We start from the raw sequence: 20,304 nt of genomic DNA, 5'->3' as shown, positions 1-20,304 counted from the left end.
TTCGATGCAGCTGGAAAGAGTCGCAGCACAAGCTGCAAACCAGTGGCACATCGCTAACTCTCATGCACTACTTGCGCGCTATGACCGAGCCCATTGGGATGAAATGCAACATCTCATTGAACATCTACCCAAAGACCTACAAAAGAGGGCAAAGCAAGTGGTTGAGGAAGGACCGAACATTTCAAACAACCAGATACGCTCCTCCATGGATGCAGCAGACACAGCTGCAAGAACAATAAATTCATCTGTGACCATCCGAAGGCATGCATGGCTACGAACGTCTGGGTTTAAACCAGAGATTCAGCAGGCAGTTCTCAATATGCCATTCAACGAAAAAACTGTTCGGTCCAGAAGTGGACACGGCGATTGAGAAACTTAAAGACACGGACACTGCTAAAGCCATGGGCGCACTCTACTCCCCGCAGAGGAAATTACAGCACCTTCCGCAAAACACCCTTTAGAGGGGGGTTTCGGGGTCAGGCCACACAAGCCAGTACCTCACAGGCAACAACATCCAGTTACCAGGGACAGTACAGGGGAGGCTTTCGGGGCCAATATAGAGGAGGGCAATTCCCTAGGAATAGGGGAAAATTTCAAAGCCCCAAAACCCCTACAACTAAGCAGTGACTCGCATGTCACTCACCCCCTCCACACAACACCAGTGGGGGGAAGAATAGGTCATTATTACAAAGCATGGGAGGAAATCACTACAGACACTTGGGTTCTAGCAATTATCCAAAATGGTTATTGCATAGAATTTCTACAATTCCCTCCAAACATACCACCGAGAGCACAAAATTTATCAAAACATCATTCCGAGCTCCTGGAGATAGAAGTTCAAGCACTATTGCAAAAGAATGCAATCGAGTTAGTACCAAACACAGGAGTTTATTCACTGTACTTCTTAATACCAAAGAAGGACAAAACGCTAAGACCAATCCTAGACCTAAGAATACTAAACACATACATCAAATCAGACCACTTTCACATGGTCACACTACAAGAAGTGTTACCATTGCTGAAACTACACGACTACATGACAACATTAGACCTCAAAGACTTGTATTTCCATATACCAATACATCCATCGCACAGGAAATACCTAAGGTTTGTATTCAAAGGAATACACTACCAATTCAAGGTACTGCCTTTCGGTTTAACAACCGCACCAAGAGTCTTTACCAAATGTCTAGCAGTAGTCGCTGCACACATCAGAAGGCAGCAAATACATGTATTCCCGTATCTAGACGACTGGCTAATCAAGACCCATTCGTTAATAACGTGCTCACACCACACATCAAATCATACAAACCCTCTACAAACTAGGGTTCACAGTCAACTTCGCAAAATCCAACATTCTGCCATGCAAGGTACAACAATACCTAGGAGCCATAATAAACACAACAATAGGAGTAGCCACTCCAAGTCCACAAAGAATTCAAAATTTCAACATCATACAACGCATGTATCCAACACAAAGAATACAAGCAAAGATGATATTACAACTCCTAGGCATGATGTCTTCATGCATAGCCATTGTCCCAATCGCAAGACTGCACATGAGGCCCTTACAACAGTGCCTAGCATCACAGTGGTCACAAGCACAGGGTCACATTATAGATCTGGTGTTAATGTTAATAGACCGCCAAACTTACCTCTCGCTTCTATGGTGGAACAATATAAATTTAAACAAAGGGCGGCCTTTCCAAGACCCAGTGCCACAATACGTAATAACAGATGCTTCCATGACAGGGTGGGGAGCACACCTCGATCAACACAGCATACAAGGACAATGGAACGTACATCAAACAAAACTGCATATAAATCACCTAGAACTGCTAGCAGTTTTTCAAGCACTAAAGGCTTTTCAACCAATAATAGTTCACAAATACATTCTCGTCAAAACAGACAACATGACAACAATGTATTATCTAAACAAACAAGGGGGAACGCACTCAACGCAATTGAGCCTGCTGGCACAAAAGATATGGCGTTGGGCAATTCACAACAAAATTCGCCTGATAGCACAATTTATCCCAGGGATTCAGAATCAACTCGCAGACAATCTCTCGATCACCAACAGGTCCACGAATGGGAAATTCACCCCCAAATTCTGAACACTTACTTCACGCTCTGGGGAACACCTCAAATACTTGTTTGCGACAAAAGAGAACGCAAAATGCCAAAACTTCGCATCCAGATACCCACACAGGCAGTCCCACGGCAATGCCCTATGGATGAACTGGTCGGATATTTGCCTACGCTTTCCCCCTCTCCCTCTCCTTCCTTATCTGGTAAACAAACTCAGTCAAAACCAACTCAAACTCATATTAATAGCACCAACTTGGGCAAGGCAACCCTGGTACACAACGCTGCTAGACCTATCAGTAGGACCCCACATCAAACTGCCCAGCAGGCCGGATCTGTTAACACAACCAAAAGATCAGACACCCAGATCCAGCATCGCTGAATCTAGCAATCTGGCTCCTGAAATCCTAGAATTCGGACACTTACAACTTACCCAAGAATGTATGGAAGTCATAAAGCAAGCCAGAAGGCCATCCACCAGGCACTGCTATGCCAGTAAATGGAAGAGGTTTGTTTGCTACTGCCATATTAATCAAATCCAACCATTACTCGCAACCCCAAAACATGTAGTGGGTTACTTGCTTCACTTACAAAAATCTAACCTAGCTTTCTCTTCCATTAAAATACACCTTGCAGCAATATCTGCATACCTGCAGCCTACCTATTCAACTTCCCTATATAGGATACCAGTCACTAAAGCATTCATGGAGGGCCTTAAAAGAATTATTCCACCAAGAACACCACCTGTTCCTTCATGGAACCTAAATGTTGTCTTAACTAGACTTATGGGTCCACCTTTTGAACCCATGCACTCCTGCGACATACAGTTCCTAACATGGAAGGTTGCATTTCTCATCGCCATTACCTCTCTAAGAAGAGTAAGCGAGATTCAGGTGTTTACAATACAAGAACCTTTTATACTACTACACAAAAATAAGGTCGTCCTAAGGACTAATCCTAAATTTCTACCAAAAGTTATTTCACCGTTCCATCTAAATCAAACAGTGGAACTTCCAGTGTTCTTCCCACAGCCAGATTCCGTAGCTGAGAGGGCACTACATACTTTAGATGTCAAAAGAGCATTAATGTATTACATTGACAGAACAAAGAGCATCAGGAAAACTAAACGGCTATTTATTGCATTCCAAAAACCTCATGCAGGAAACCAAATATCAAAACAAGGTATAGCCAGATGGATAGTTAAATGCATCCAAATCTGCTACCTTAAAGCTAAACGACAACTGCCCATTACACCAAGGGCACACTCAACCAGAAAGAAAGGTGCTACCATGGCCTTTCTAGGAAACATCCCAATGCAAGAAATATGTAAGGCAGCCACATGGTCTACGCCTCACACATTCACCAAGCACTACTGTGTAGACGTGTTATCCGCACAACAAGCCACAGTAGGTCAAGCCGTATTAAGAACATTGTTTCAGACTACTCCCACTCCTACAGGCTGAGCCACCGCTTTGGGGAGATAACTGCTTACTAGTCTATGCAAAACATGCGTATCTACAGCGACAGATGCCATCGAACTGAAAATGTCACTTACCCAGTGTACATCTGTTCGTGGCATCAGTCGCTGTAGATTCGCATGTGCCCACCCGCCTCCCCGGGAGCCTGTAGCAGTTCGGAAGGTACCTTCAACTATTTGTATATATATTACTTTTAACCTTAAATAGGTACATACTTAGTCACTCCATTGCATGGCCACTATTACTACAATACAACTCCTACCTCACCCTCTGCGGGGAAAAACAATCGAAGATGGAGTCGACGCCCATGCGTAATGGAGACAAAAGGAGGAGTCACTCTGTCCCGTGACTCGAAAGACTTCTTCGAAGAAAAACAACTTGTAACACTCCGACCCAACACCAGATGGCGAGCTATGCAAAACATGCGAATCTACAGCGACTGATGCCACGAACAGATGTACACTGGGTAAGTGACATTTTCATTTAATTAAACTTGTCCTGCTGGCAGGTGTTTTTGGGAGATACAAATGTAAACAAATGAATGGAGAAAAATTTATTATCTTCCTTATGACTGCTTAAAATTTCTCTCCATGTTTTATAGTTTTAGTACAGTCCAAGATGAAGGACTTTTTTGTGCCTTTTTTTTAAATTAAATTTAATGCAGGCTCTAAAGAAGACTGAGTTTAGAATGTTTTGCTCGCTACTTCTGTAAGTTTGGAGTGAGGTAATTTCTGAGGGAATAATCTTCATTTGAGTACGTCTAAGCAGTTAAAACTTCAAATATAGTTTTATGTGTTCAAACCATGAAGGTTTAATTTGTTACCCATCCAAACAGAGGGTAAAGTCCCACTCAAGACTTTACCCTCTGTTTGTATTGTAAACCCTTTCTAGAGGACGTGGGTCCCTGTCCTCTGGTCAAGTCCCCCACTTCATGAACAAGGTATTTCATACAGGAGAATAGTGACTTTAGACCCTCTCCAGTATTGGAGTTCTGTCTTAATTTGTTACCCATCTTTCTGTGTAAACTGGAAATTCCTGTAAATGGGGTGATACATTTCACACCTCTAGAGCAATGTTTTGTGATCAGGTTATTGCCATAATAGTGCACCTTGTTGAAGGCTGCTGTTGATGCCCCAGATCTATACACTACTAGAGCAGTGCAGGTGAAAGCTTGAATAGGCAGATTTCTGTGCATCTTACTTGTTTTGTCCTTTTTAGGAATATTTCCTTGGTACAAGAGTAATGCAGGCCAGTACTGCATGCGTGGTCTTCTATGCTTAAGTGTTTCTTCTCATAGCTTTGGCGTCTGACACCAGTGATTCTTTGTCTTTGTCTCATGTTTCCAATAGCAAAATCAACACACAACAATATACAGTGGACAATAATTCACTTTAATGCCTCATGTTAGAATTTTCTGTATTGACTGCACCAAGTTCTTAATAATTCTTTAATCTCGCCTCTTAGCTAGTGAAGTCCATCCAAAATTCTATCGTTCACTTTCAAACCACTGCAACACACTTTGGGGGAGAAAGAATCTACCATACACATTAAAATATGTAATCGAAGAATGCTTCCATTGGTTTATGTAATCTACTGTTGTACACAAAAGGACTTGTCGATTTTTAAGATTAATCATTATCTGCATTTATTAATTAAGCTTTAAACATGGCAACAATGGTCTATTTGCTGCACATCTTAGTAATGGTGCTCAACGTGCTACAGCACACCTGGTGCCCAGATGTGTATGTTTTGAACAGAGCCCTGCCAAGACCAATATATGTAGAAAGCAGCGGAGCACTCCTAACTGTAGTCAAGCATATTTCATATATAATGGTCCAGGAACATGTAACATAATCAATATCAAATGAATATGAAGGAAATAGTCAAATTGTCAGAAGAACATCCTTTACTTGACTTCCCAATGCACAATCAGTATAATTTTTATGATACAAAAAATCTTTAATGTATTGATCTTGGTCAAATGAAGAGTTCAGCCAACACATGTTTGGATCCTACTTGGGGGACTTCAGGTCTTTGCACAAACCAAATGGTATGAAACATGAGTCATTATGTGAACTGGATAACGAGCATGAGCCTATATATAGAACAGTGGTTCCCGACCTTTTGACTTCTGTGGACCCCCACTTTATCATTACATGAACCCAGGGACCGCCACAGAATCATTATTGGAACTCTTCCCCTCCCCCCGCCATGAAGTCATTACTGAATGCTGGGGCCCATATTGTTAATATGTGGACCGCCTGAGGAGGCCTCGCGGACCCCCAGCAGTTTCCGGACCACAGGGTGGGAACCACTGATATAGAACATCAAAGTTTCAAATCAGAACAGCTTCAAAGTCCAGTGCTTATTGTTCTAATAATGCCTTCTACAGACAATCCCCAAAATTAATTTGAAGATCCATTTAGGATCTGATACCAATGTCCATTATTCAAACTGTGCAAGACAGCAAAAACCAAAATGCCAATGATAAATTTGTAATACTCGTGATATGATCTGTAACAGGTAGTAGACCTTCAGTCTTCTGAGCGGTCAATCTTCACCATCAGCGTGTATCCCAGACGCACTATCGCATTGCAGTCTGAATGCCAACAACTGCATTTCTAGAGGAATCTGCAGAATTCTTTTGATGCTTGTTAAGACTAGGATGGTAAAAGGTCACAGTCAGGAAGCATCTAAATGGAGTCCTGATGAATTGTGTTGCCTTGTTCCAAATTGAAGACTATGTGCTCTCTATAAAAGTTAGCGGTGTGTTCGGGCCGATTGGCATTTCCAATGCTATTATCCAGCAGCAAACAAAGTGGTAAAGTATGTGGTGAAAAGGCCTAATCCCAGCGATATGGTGCAGTCCCCATTCACTATTTCAGTGTTTGTTTGTTTTTTTTTTTTTTTTTTTTTTTTAAATGTGTTGGATAGTTTATCACCAACTTCTCTCTCTAGTGAACTCCCCTGAAAGTCTTACCAAAATTGGTAGTGACATTTTTGCGGCGGTGGGTGTTTGGACCCTTAGTAAATGTCTTTAAAATGGCCCAAACACCTTGGCTATTACCTACTACAGAGTACAATAAAGATGTTCCGCACACACAGGGAAGAGTAAATGCTGCATATTATTTCTACATGCATATAGAATGCTGGCACACAGGGTGGCAAGGGGATAACCCCAACTAAGAGTGGGAAGGCGCCAGGACCTAAAGAGGAGCTATGCAGTGCTCGCTACCTCAGTGATGTGGCTTCATAGGGTTGCACGTAACGGACCTCGCTATTACTAAACTTAGGGCACATCACTTCATCCCTCTGAAATTCAAAAATGTGGGGTGCAAGAAGCACATTTATTTAATTCGTATCAACATGACTCTTAAGGAAGTAAAAAAAAAAAAAGTTTTCAAACCATATATTTTAAATGAGTCAATATCTCACCCAACCTTCTTTATTGTCGTGGATGAAATCCCTACCTGCAGTCCCACTCACAGTGTCATGATTATATTACCTGCAAGCCAGTGTTAAGGTTAACATTTTATATTAAATAGTGGGACGTGCCCAAGTCAAGAGCCTTTTTAGGGCTCTCGGGATATCAGTTTTTGCCAGACCCATTGTTAGTAATTTGTTAAAATATACATAGTGTGGGTTTTGGCTCCACCCTGGGAAATATTACCTTCATACTTTTCAAGGCATCATTCTACCTTCCACGAAGTGCCTCGTACTGCAGTGCACAAGAAATCTACTCCATTATCGTACTCGCGTTCAATTATTTTTCTCCTATGTCCATTCTATTCTGGAATGAATGCTTGGTTGCTGCTTTCCACTAGTATGGCCAAAGCCAAGGTGCAGGCTATGATGTGATAAACAGCATTTGTGATAGCTTTGTTAACGTTATGGAAGACCTACAGATTTGCCCATGTTTCGTATAGGAAGTATTTTTAAACGCATCAATTAGCTGAAGGCAGTGTTAACGCGTCCCTTTGACTAATTTACTCAGTTTGGGACTCGTTTTAGGCCAATTAATCTTTTGACCCTGATTGAAGACACCTTAGGACGAGATAGCTAATCAGCATGTCAATCAATATGTCATGAACTTCATCAAAGTTCACAGTAATACGACAATTCAAATTGTTCAAAGACATTTAATAAAACTCGAAAACCACCATGACCTTTCAGTCATGAATGACCACACCAGTTTAGTACGATTTTGTGAAGTTTATTCCCTATTGATTACAATTCTGCTAAGTTTATTAGTCTCAAAACCAAGAAACACAGTAGCATAGTCACAATATGGCAACTCTAAGATTTCATCAAAGCAAGAATTACGAATATTAGAACATAACACGGCGTCAACATAGGTTATCCTTAGCAGAGTAACATTAGCGCATTATTCAACAAAGCATAGATTCAGTCATTTGTCTATTTGCGTCAGTTTAGTGAATCCCTGTCCTAACCTCGAATTAGCATTGGCATGTTGAGCTTCATACAAAACAATTTAGTAACACCAATTTAGAAAACATCTAAACTTTGGTCTCTGTCAAAGGGAGCAGTTGGTACCTAGAAAGGAAAAGCAAACAGACAATCACTATCATTGTCATACAGTTACTCTCCGTATTGGGTTAGCACTCAGGTTCAGTCTTCGTCTTCAGGACATCAGTTGATTCACCAGCAGGAATTCAGCACTCGGGTAAAAAGGGGCACTTCCCTCATAAGGAGGTAAAGGGTAAACGGGCAATTTATAAGGCAAGAATGCTTTTAAGAACCAACATCAGCAAAGTTTCTATACAGTGTAACTAAGTGTCTGGGTCATAGTAAAACGCGACAGCATCTCCCTCTCTATCTCCTATTCTCTCCTGTTCTGATTTACTGCCTGGTGTCAAGGGTTTTTATCCCTTTTTCGTTGTACATCCCCCTAAAATTTGGTTGGTTGAGGGGTTGCACCCCACTATCTCTATCCAATTGACTTCAAATTAGCTCATCCAATTTGTCACCCCATAACTGGTCTCACGTATTTTATTGGTCCTTATGATTGACGTCTTTAGCGGGTGGAATGTCTGGTATGATTTCATACTCTTGTGGTCCTTTGCACATCTTCAGTCAGTGGCTCCATTGTCTGTACCAGTTCAGGCGACCTTGTACCTGCGAGAGGTCTACAGTGTTGCATTCAGCTAAAATGTTTCTACAAGCAAGTCGAATTTCATGAGAACGGATCTACTAGAGTTACATTCAGCTTCTAGTTTGGAGAAAAACAAGAGTTCATGTCCTTCAGCAAGTCAGCACACTGCACGTTAGAAAAACACATTTAATATGAAAACCAGACAGCTAGGCCTCGACTCATGCTAACTAAGGCCTAATGATTTATTAGCAAAACTTTAGCATGTAGGCTTTTATTATTAGTGCAAAATTATATTCGATCAGAATTAAACATTATTCGTCAATTTCATTAGTCATTGTATATTGTGGCGGCCACTCCCTGTGGGCACATTTCAAGCGCATGTTTTAGCAAAACATAATACATTTTCTATGTTGCATTATTACACATTAGTTCATAATCATTTCATATTAATATTGATTTTATATAAGCTACACTCTCTCAGCAGCATTAAAATCACATCACTTAAAGATTCACCCAGTTACCATGAATCAACCAATGCCTGAAAGAATAGCCTATGAACTCAAAGTAAACTTTAAATGTATAACGCAAACTGTTAGCAGAAAGAAAATAACTCTTATGGTGTTTTCTCCTGACAGACCGTATAACTGATCTTGTTGATGCCAGTGATTTTAGCGACCTTACAAGAATGGTCCTAGTCAATGCCATTTACTTCAAGGGCAGCTGGAAGTCTCAGTTCAGACCAGAGAACACAAGGACATTCTCGTTCACAAAAGATGATGAAAGTGAAGTGCAAATTCCAATGATGTACCAACAAGGAGAATTCTACTATGGTATGTAATAACTCCAATAGTTTTCAATAGATAAAGGTATTAATTTTTTTGTGTGTATTTTGTTTCCTCGCTAGCAACAGAGGATGTTTTATCTTTCTTTTTTCATGGAGAAGATTAAAATCATTAAACTGTAAAGTTCTGGCTATGAATTACAGATTTTAGTTATGAATGTAGGGTAAGTGTTTCTAGCATGACATTCCTTAAACGTGTGCTAAACCTGACAAGCATATATTTTTAAGTTACTAATTTGTGAGGGCCTGATTTTTCAGTACTTGTCAGTCAGAAATTGAAAGAACGCTATTTAATGGAAGATACCTAAACCCGCCTCTGCACACTACCTATACCCCCGTACACATCACCTAGACACACACATTCTCCATCCCTCTTCGTCTCTCTCCCGTCTCTCTCTTTACTTTCTCTTGTCTCCCCCCTTTTCTCTTTATTTTTCTCAAGGCTTTCTAAATTGTACATGTCCTTAAACTGTTTCGTCAACTGGGATAAGGAGCAAACTCTGCTTCCTTTTGAGCCCAAACCACTGATCCGAACAGCAGGGGAAACCTGTCCACATTCAAAGGTGGACAAATTTGAGGCAGACATAAGGCCTGGGCTCAGGAAGGCTCGATTATGTGTCATAACGTGTTTACCTGGATTCATAAAAAAAGCCGTGACAAAGACAAGTTAATCCAAGTCATATGTGCTGCATGCCAAAGCCATTCGATTTGATATTGTCCTGAAAAACAGTAAGCTAACATAGGTATTCTGTGACACCCTCCCAGGAAAAACATGCAGCCCTTGAATTAGAGTAGTTTTCAACTTCATCACAAAAGCATATGCCTGTACAGCAGATTGTACTACTGAGAATCAACACCAACAATATAGTATCAAATTAATATAGAGGGTGCAATATCAAGGGGCAAAATATTGAAAGGTAAGTGCGTATAGGGGAAGTATAGATTTACTCTTCCTACTTCCACAACTACCTACCTTGAACATGTATACACTGCTTAGGTACATATATGCAGAGTTGGGTATAGAAAATCCAGGCTTACTTAACCTATGTTATTTCAATCCTCTGTCCTCCATATTCTCGCCCATCCATAAAAGTTGATTCAATATTCAGGGGCACACCTTTTCAACAGATGGGGGAAGGAGTTGTACATTGGTGTTTTTTACCTCCGTTGAGCACTATGCACCAAATATTTCAAACTGCACACGCTATGCATGTGGCAGCACTCAGCCGTGTAGAAATCTTGGTGCCCACCAATTGCACACCACTGGTAGTCATATCCTCTATTGCTTAACGGAAAAAGGTGGATATTATGTTTGACATTCACTTGTTGAGTTTCCTGGAAAAGTCTTTTAAAAACAAGAAAAAACAAACGGCTGTCTCAAAAGGCACACCCTTTTATTATGCTGGCACACTTTTAGGGTCTCACCATCCTTCTTAGGTGGTTTATCATAGCTAAGGCCACTAATTCATTATAAAGATCAATTTAATAGGATTTTACAATTGTGCAGCAAGGGAACATAACCACAGACCACATCATTCAGTTGAGATTCACACCTTGGAACCTCATTGATTCCATTTTAAATAGCAGAGGTGTTTTTGTCTTAATTTAATCAGCTGTAGGTGATAACTGCGAAGTAGAGACACAGCAGGTTTTATTCATCTATTCACCCACGATCTGGAACTACATCCCTGTATCCATCAGGACTGTCCCAAGGCTGCTGCATTTTAGGAAAGAGTTGAACACTTAACTCTTTAAAGAACACTGCATCGCAATGCATTACCTGTGTACAAACCACCTCACCTATTACTTGTTGACTATGCTTGTTTTGCCCCTGCATAGGTGCTCCTCTGTCTTTTGGTTAGATTTGAGCTATAGAAATACAATATATATTGCATAAATAGAGTAATCACTATTTTAGTCTTCCTGAGTTTTCATATTTATTATTGAATCTTCTCTTATGACACATATTGATGATTTCTAAAAAATGAAATGTGGTATGAAGTGGTACACACCTGAGGCCATATCATAGAATAATGTGGTGCACAGCTGCAAAGAACTTTGTCCATGAAGGGGCAGGAAGGAAATGACCAAATATGGTACTTCAGTTCATATCCACTTTACAACTAGAACTGATATCCACATTCACAAATGCCTGTACCATTTACAAACTTCATAAGTCATACAAAAAAGATCTGTTTGGGCTTGTGTGCACTATTCAGTATACATTCCAGAGAGTCCAGGGAATACCTCTAATCTAGGTTTTGACAGAGAATTCATCTAGATATGCGTCTGTCGCCCTTTTAGTTATCCTGCCCATCCAGCACTAACTCTCCTCGTAAGGCTGCCATGCCTACTACTACGTTGCATGAATTCCATCCGATCCCGTCTCAGACACTCGGAGCTCCTGCACTGACTTTGTTGATGTAAGGTGCCAACAGCGTGGCAGGCCTGGTATGAGACCTGGACCGGCAGGGAGTTGACTCTGCCTGGGGGTTGGTGTGATGGAGTGTCAAACTTCAGCAGTGAAGTGCTCTGGGACATCGGAGGCCCCCAATCATTGTCACCGCCACGGCGACGCCCTAGGGAGAGCCATTGTGGTCATGTTGCGGGCCTCCCGTGTCGGACTGGTGAACGGATTGAACATGCAGCCGTCTCCTGCTGGTCACACCGAGCTTGAGTACCTCCCTGCCTGTAGCTATGTGCTGAGCTGCCTAGCATTGCACCACCAACTCTATGGCTACCCCACCGGAGCTCCCTGACGCCCGACACAAGGCATCATGGGAGCAAGGCCTACATACTTGCTGCGCATCGAGGAAAACCAGCTTGTGGGTGCTGCCTTGGCTGTTCGCCGAAGGGAACGGGTCTCCGCTGGCCCCGCTTCCCTGGGCTACGACTGGAAGGCTTGCACGCCACAGGTTTGTTTAATCCTTTACCTTGCGCCTGCGTATACTTGCATAAGTCATCCTATTCCTGAGAGGCCACCCTTGGCTGCGGTTCCTGCAACCGGAAATCGTAGCTCCTCTGTGTGCTACGCACGGCGCGTGGGCTTGCTTCTGGCTTCTGCCTAAGCCGCCTCTCAGGGTTTCCCCACTGGGGCCTACATACAGCTCCAGCTGATTTCCTGCCTTCCGCCATATCTTGCCCTAGGGAGACGAGGTACCTATCTAGCTATCACGCCTGGCCCTCATGTGCCACTACACATGGAAGCTGGTCCATTCTCCCACGTCGGCCTGCTTGTCCGCCCATTAAGTTGCCCAACGGACCTGAGACGCAAGCTTGATCCTCGTCATAGGTGTGCCACTCTGGCTTAACCTACCGCTCAGAAGAAGCAGTACCTGAACATTACTGACAAGTGGTGTGATCTCCTGGTTGTTTCTCTGACAAGCCCCCATGGGCATCCTGTGCCCTTCTGTTCAGCCGCAGCAGAGGCCAAAGTACAAACCATCATGATGGGGGGGGGGGGAGGGAGTCTAAGACAGCCAAACCCCCACTGCACTAACTGATTGCTCCACCACCCTCTGTTCCTGCAGACCACACCCCAAGCTTTGAGCCATCTGGAGACAACCCTCTCCATACACATTCCGCCCAGTTCGAGAAAGTGTTTCAAGCTATTATGAACATTGTCATTGCAAGAAACCCGAATCGATGCAATTTCTCTCAATGTTAATCTACTCTGAGCTGACCATTGCAAGCTTGTGGACCAGGTTGATGAGGCAGAGTTCTCAGACCACCTTACACCCCACCATCCGGAAACTACATATGCAAATGAAGCTGATGAGCTCAGTGGTGGCCTCGCTACATCGCAGGGCGGAGGATGCAGAAGGGAGTTCCAGGCACAACAATAGCCAGTTGCTGGGTTCCCCGGAGCAAGCAGAGGGCCCTTGTGTGGAACTGTTTGTTGAATCATGGCTAATGTACACAATGCTGGCTGGCAAAGTTGCTACTTTCTTTTCAGTGGAAAGAGCACATCGGATACCTAGCAGGCAACCCACCTCGGGAGCTTCACCGCATCCCATCATTGCCCAGCTCCTTAACTTCTGTGAGTGCAATCTGGTGCTCCAACAATTCTGTGCGAAGGATCCCTGGAGGTATGAGGATGCCTCAATAACTGGTAGCCCAACTTTACAAAGAAGATACAGTTAACCATGGCTCCTATGTCAAAGTTAAGCAAAGACTCCGGAATTTGCCGTAATATGGCATTTTGTTCCCAGCAAAATTGCGTGTGCTTTATGGTGAGATGACCCACTGTGCCACTGGATTCAAGCTAGCCTGGCTGAGGAGGGGTGAAACCCCGAAACCGGTCCCAGGATGCTTGTTTCCGGTCCAGGGAACCTGGCCTGGCAGTTCGGGCTGGACTGTTCCCATGTGGAACAGGGTCAAGACTGATTTGCATATGGCTGGGTTCAAACTGGGGTGGCATGGTGAGCAAAATAATGGATGGATTAAACCCAGATCTGTGACTGGGGGTGAATGTTTGATTGGTTCCGCATTCCGTCCATCCAGTTACGCTATCCCACAGCGTTAGTATTTTGCTTTGCCATGCCTTCTCGACTCCAGAAGATGTCTTGACCTGGCTCCAACCAAGGGTCTGGCACAAGTGTCTCGAAAGTATTCCAAAGCTAGAGAATGGCTGTTGCCCCATCCTCACTGCCACAAACTCAAGACCACCAGAGCCCGACCAACTTGAGGTCAAGTGGCAGACGAGCAGGCCAAGTCAATGTTGGAGGCATCGCAGCCCAAACTCCTTTTCTGTGTTGTGAGAAGACCAGCCATTGGAGTCTGGCTTAGACATGCTAGGGTTGGGGGGGGGGGGCGGCATCTCTGGTTTTCTGTCCCCTCCCTTTTGGGCCCTAAAGTTGCACTACGATCAGCAGACTACCTGTGACATACGCATGCATGCCATATAAAATGTACCAGCAGCCTAGAACCGAGGATGCAGTTGAGCAATGCTAAGGTAAGCCAGTGCGCCCTGTGATAGCTGGCTGGACCAGGTAAAGGATTTGCTGGAACTGTGCCCTTCCATGCTCCACAGAGACTCCATAGTGAAGTTGTTTTGCCTGTTGACCTGTTTCTTTAGTTATTGGTGTGTCCTCATGGGCATATGATCAGAGACTCCAAAGTCACTTGACTAGGGGGCTGAGGGGTGCTTTATTGGTTTCTATGTTTTTGTTGCTCGGTATTCGAGTTTAGAACAATTCTGCGCATGGCTGTACACTCCTGGGACTTACACGCATTGGCAGGAGGAGGGGGCGCATGCTGTAGCACGATAGGGTGGGCTTTGAGAGCCAAATGATGATTGCAGGTCACAATCCAGCATCTAATGACAATCACCTGCACCAACACACAACATGGAAACCCCCGTAAACAGATAATGGTGTACAATCTGATCATGTGGAATGTTAATGTATGGCTACTCCTGCTAAGTAGCATCGCATACATGTCTAACTTAAACACCGAAAGACACACATTCCCCTTTTGCAGGAAATGCACCTTGATGCTGCGGAACTCCATAAAGTTCGGACGAAATGGCGGGGTCAAGACTACAGCATGTCCTCCTCGGCATGTGCCCGAGGGTTACTTATATGAATAGCCCCCGCTGCCCCTTATATGGTAAACTGTTGAAACGAGTGTAGGTATGCGATCACAGAAATCCTCTCGGATGGAACGCCATTAACAACAGTAGGAATATATGCCCCCATTTCAAACCAATCCGAATTTTTTGATAATCTCACTCCAGCACTCTTGAAGGACCTTCAAGCACCTGCTTTATGGGGAGGGGGCGTTATCTGAATGCCGGATGTGGACTGGGACTGTTCCTTGCCTCTGCTGCGCAACACAAGCTGTATTGGGATGACACAACACTTTAAGGCTTGGTTGCCACATAGGCGACTACATGATGTGTGGCATATGGGCCATCCAGTTGACCGGGAGTACTCATTTTAGCCCCAAAGATATTCACATGCACGACTGGATCTCATACTATGCACTGATGGGCTGGGTAATAGTTGCCAACATACTTCTATCCTGAGCAGTCTGGCTTCATACCTGGACGAAACACCTTCCTTAACATCCAGCGTCTGCGAAGGCTAGTGCACCACACAGCACCATGGGCGCACAGCAGGGTGGTGGTATCACTTGACATTGAAAAGCCCTTTAATACTCTGAGCTGGACCTTTCTATTCTTAACCCTAAAGCTTATGGGTTTCAGACCTGGGATCCTGGGCTGGGTGCTCACATTGTACTCGACTGACCACCAGGGTCAAGACGGGTCCGTTTATATCAGACCGCGTCCCCATCCAGCGAGGTACTTGCTAGGGATGTCCACTGTCGCCATTGCTTTTTGCTGTGGCCATGGAACCTCTGGACTGCTGCCAGCGCCTACATGTGGGGGAGGGGGAAATTGAGGAATACCAGAACTAAATGCTTACCATGTTGTGCTGCTATATGCGGATGATACTCTGGTCTTTCTATGAGGTCGGGCCCTCACTCCTGGCATTGATGTGCCAGCTGGGTGACTTTAGCTGAATCTTCTGGCCAGTTGGCCCAAATCTTGCCTGTTCCCGCTTACCACGATACGGAGCTCCATAGAAAACACACCAGTGCATTGTCTTCAGTGGTGCCATGACACATTTAAATATTTATGCGTCCACGTATATCACGCCAACGTGGCCCTCAAGGAAGGCAGTGTAGACACAGCCTTTCATTTGATGTGAGGATCCCTTCCCTTCTGGCCCTTTTCCCACTGGGATGAGTGACAATTGCTAAAATGCTGATCTTGTCTATTTTGTTGTAATTCTTTGCAGCACTGGTACTCCCCAAAGTTATTTCGGGAACTAAATGCCCTCCTCCTGGACTTGATTTGTGGAAACAGGTCGTCAATGGGTAGCCTTGGCCATTGCGCAACACCTGGTTTACAGATCACGATTGTTGTCCACAGTGGGACTCCAACCAAATGACTATGGCGTGAGAATGCTGGTATCACTACGTTTGTGGTTGGAGCTCCTATATCCCCTTCTCGCTATTCATATTGCTGGTGCAATTTCCGAGTATCCGCCAGCTGTCCAGAAGACATGACACCTTGGCGGGATGCTAGCTTCACTCATCGTGACTACCTTTTTCACGAAGGGGTCCCCAAGTCCTTCCAAGACATGATATGAGTTTTTCATAGGGGCTGTGCACTTAATGACTTATCACGCCATCCAACAGATCATGAGGAACTAGTGGTGGTCGGGAGGGACTGAACCACCACCATATCCTGTCTTGCATCTCCTTCTCGGATGTGGGAACATGCGACATGCTATCTACACTTTATACATGACACTGCTTACCGACACTATGGGTGACGGAAGTGGCAAAGGCTAGATGGAATAATGTGCTCCTACAACCACTCACAGCCAAATCATGGACGAGGGTACTACAACACTTGAAGGTGTCCAAAAATCCCTGCTTCTGATGCATGCAATTCAGTTACTAGCAGCACACTTATCGGTCACCCCACTGAATTAAACACATGTTTCCTGGCTTGGTGCTGGATTGCTTGCGTTGTAAACTGGCAGACGCTGGCTTTTATCGTATAGTGTGAAAGTGACCTCAGTTGGAAGCAATATCGCTCAAGATTACGACTATCACAGCAGAACTTCCAGGGCAATCATTGCCCCAGAGTCTTGCCTACTGGGCCTCTGTCCTTTGGCCGAAGGGGACAAACACCTACACCCTTTCATAGACCGCATTTGTACTCTAAGTGACAAATAGCCATGACCTAGAAAGCGCCCACCGTACCGGATACTCTGCAATGGTTACGCACACTCCTACAATGGGCCTAGGCTAATTTGTTGCCCATGCTGTGTTCCAGGGAAACACCCAGAGTGTGTGGGAAACTGGGACAACTACATCCTTAACATAGAGGCCAAAAATGACACCCATCCACCTTGAAAAAACCCTTTCACAGTTCAAATGTATCCTTAATCTTCACTCTTAGTCCCATGTATACATGTAACACCCAGTGTTCTGTAAGTTTGACAGCAACTATACCAAGTAATGTGCTGTCCAGTGCATGGGTCCCCCCTGTTCTTCTTTCTCCTTATTAATCCTTGGGTAAAAGCCACATTGAGGGTCACGTGAAATCCACCTGAAATGCGTTTTGATTGTCTTATTAAACCAGTGCTCACCGTTTGTACCCGTAGGTATAGCTCAGTCGCAGATATGACCGCTCTGTTGTCTGCCCTTTCTGTGATATACAAGTATACCATTTTAACCTGTTTATGTTCCTTGTATTGGGTATGCCTTGCAGAGGCCATCTTTGTTACTTTCAAAGAACAAAATATATGTATACAAAAAAATGTATGTATATATTTATTTCTATGGCATGTGTAGCTGCAGATACACATGCTATCCCACGGTCTGGTTCGGACGTGTTTCCTCTCACTCAGATTTATTCATCGGTATTGTTTCAATCGCGTTTCCCATCTAGCATCGAACCGGTAGCACCGTCTAAACCTTCATCTCGCCATTCAGGGTGTGTGCGCCCAACTCTGGCCTACCGCGTGGAAAGCCTGATGAATCCGACTCCATTCCGATTCTGTCCTCAGAGCCTCGCAAAGTACAACTATACAGACCAACACATGGTTTGTAATTTGTGCCTTTCTCCAGACCATTGGGAGGAAGATGCGAGGCCTGTCGATCATTTTGATCAAAGAAGACCCCGAGAGATCCCAGAGCCCGAAGACTCAATGGTGTCAAAGCAGCAAACATCTTGACGTCATGGAGGAAGAGCAGGCGCAGACAGCAGTCTCCATCCGAGACACTGATTCCGAACAAGACGGAGGACGATAGACCCATCACAGCTGGCCAGCATGTGAGTACGTCCGCCGCCACAGAAAAAATATTCGAAGGCCTTGGCTACACCACTGCTGGAATGCCATGGTTCGGCCCAAAAATAGACTGCTGGCGACCGTTCTTCGGGGTTGTCGCCGAAAAAGGCCACTCCTCTGTCCATCTCGGTGTCTAGTAAATCGATTTAAAAGCACTTCAGACTCTGGTAAAATACCCCATTCCTCGGAGTCGAAAATTTGGCAATTGGCTTCGGAGCCGAGAAATCTGACTAATTTTTCGGGACCGAAAAAGATACACACCTCGGAGCCGGAAAAATCCACATACAGAGGAACAAGGACTTTCCAAAAAATTAAAACAAATTGCAAAGCCCATCATGGAATCTCATAAGACTTCTAAAGAAGAGACTGATATTTTGAATTGCAGCTTAAATGGCTAAAGGCTCCCCGGGAGGTGGGAGGGCGCATGTGAATCTGCAGCGGAACATGCCACGAACAGATGTACACTGGGTAAGTGACAATGTCCGTTCGATGGCATGTGTAGCTGCAGATACACATGCTATGCATAGACTACAAAGCAGTAATCCTCCCAAAAGCGGTGGTCAGCTTGTAGGAGTTGAAATTGTTAGAAGTAATGTTCTTAATACAGCCTGTCCTACTGTGGCTTGTTGTGTTGCTAACACATCTTCACAGTAGTAAGGTTATTTATTTTAAGATTTTCCTAATGGCAGTTTCTTGAATTTGTTCACAAGATGCACAAGAAGCTTTTAGACATGGTGTTATTCGTTGCGAATTATAAAGATGATGCACTGTGTGCAGGCTGTAATCAACGTATTCCTAATTTTCTTTAAAGGTAGAATTCCCGGAAGTCATTCTATGTATTTTCTCTGTGCACCCTCTGAAAGTTGAATATCCTAGGAAATGTAGATGTAGACCTATGTAGCGAATGTGCTATGATACACCATCGTTTTAAAAGCAGAGCATTCCAAACAGTGGTCTAATAAAAGCTATTCAAATAAACATTGCATTTCCTCTCCTCACAGAATTGGAATCTAAGAGGGGGCCTCACTACACCAACATTGTATTGCCTGTACTATATTGAGCGAACACAGGAATCTTTCATGCGATCTTCCCAAAAATAAATTTCAGTAGATCACCAATTTTTCAAGGCCTTTTTGTATGAAAGATTCTGAAACACCAAAAAATACATATCCCTATTTACCTTTCGGTTATTTTGGTTGAGGCCAGTGCTGTACAGTATAAATAAAATCTAATGACTTTCTAAGCCTAGAGAATATCGCATGAGAAAATAAATGCTTCGTAGTTTTATTAACTGTCAACATTTGTGATATATGCTAATTTGTTCCTGTGGAATTCACCTGCAAGCAGAAATCTATTTTTTTTATCAAAGAGACATGATTATGTGAGAGCAAAAATAAATCATTTAAGTACAAACCCCGTAGCAAATTATTTGGTCATTTTTAAAATGATAATTTTAACCTGTTAATGACTGCCTCGAAAGTTAGTTTCAGCGAGCTGAAATGACATGCATTTTTTTTTAATTTGGAGTGTCACGTTCTAGAAGGTTAAACCAAGTTGAGTAAATATTACTTGGGAGATTGTGTCATATTTTATGGTGCAAGGCCGACCAGGCACCAAGATGGCCGTGTACTGATGCTGCTCTGTATCGGCTCACTTGGCTGTATTGGAGCCCTGTGAAGAATGATTGGGCGGGTGATTGGGGAAAAAAAAAAAAGGGGGGGGGGGTGGTATACTAACAGTTTTTATGGGACATGGTGGCTAATCAGAAAGGGAAGGAGGAGTTTCTTTGATCCCTGGGGAGTGACAGCCAAAGGCAGAAAGGATGGTACTGTTTTTCTGTCCAGTGAAGATGAGATCTTATTGCAAGGAGAGAAGACTGTTCTTACAGCCATAAATACCCTGCACAGTGACATG

General features: G+C 43.7%; 1 protein-coding gene across 1 annotated transcript in view; it reads left to right on the top strand.

Annotated features, from left to right (window-relative positions):
* Positions 1 to 20,304, top strand: part of SERPINI1 (serpin family I member 1) — a 135,541-nt gene that overhangs the window by 77,076 nt on the left and 38,161 nt on the right. The window contains exon 4 of the mRNA XM_069213216.1: positions 9,315 to 9,509. Coding sequence (XP_069069317.1) covers positions 9,315 to 9,509 — 195 coding nt within the window. The remainder of the gene's footprint in view (positions 1 to 9,314; positions 9,510 to 20,304) is intronic.

Source organism: Pleurodeles waltl, chromosome 11 (genome assembly GCF_031143425.1).
Source record: "Pleurodeles waltl isolate 20211129_DDA chromosome 11, aPleWal1.hap1.20221129, whole genome shotgun sequence".
NCBI classification, from domain to species: domain Eukaryota; kingdom Metazoa; phylum Chordata; class Amphibia; order Caudata; family Salamandridae; genus Pleurodeles; species Pleurodeles waltl.
This window is presented reverse-complemented; position numbering and strand designations above follow the sequence as displayed.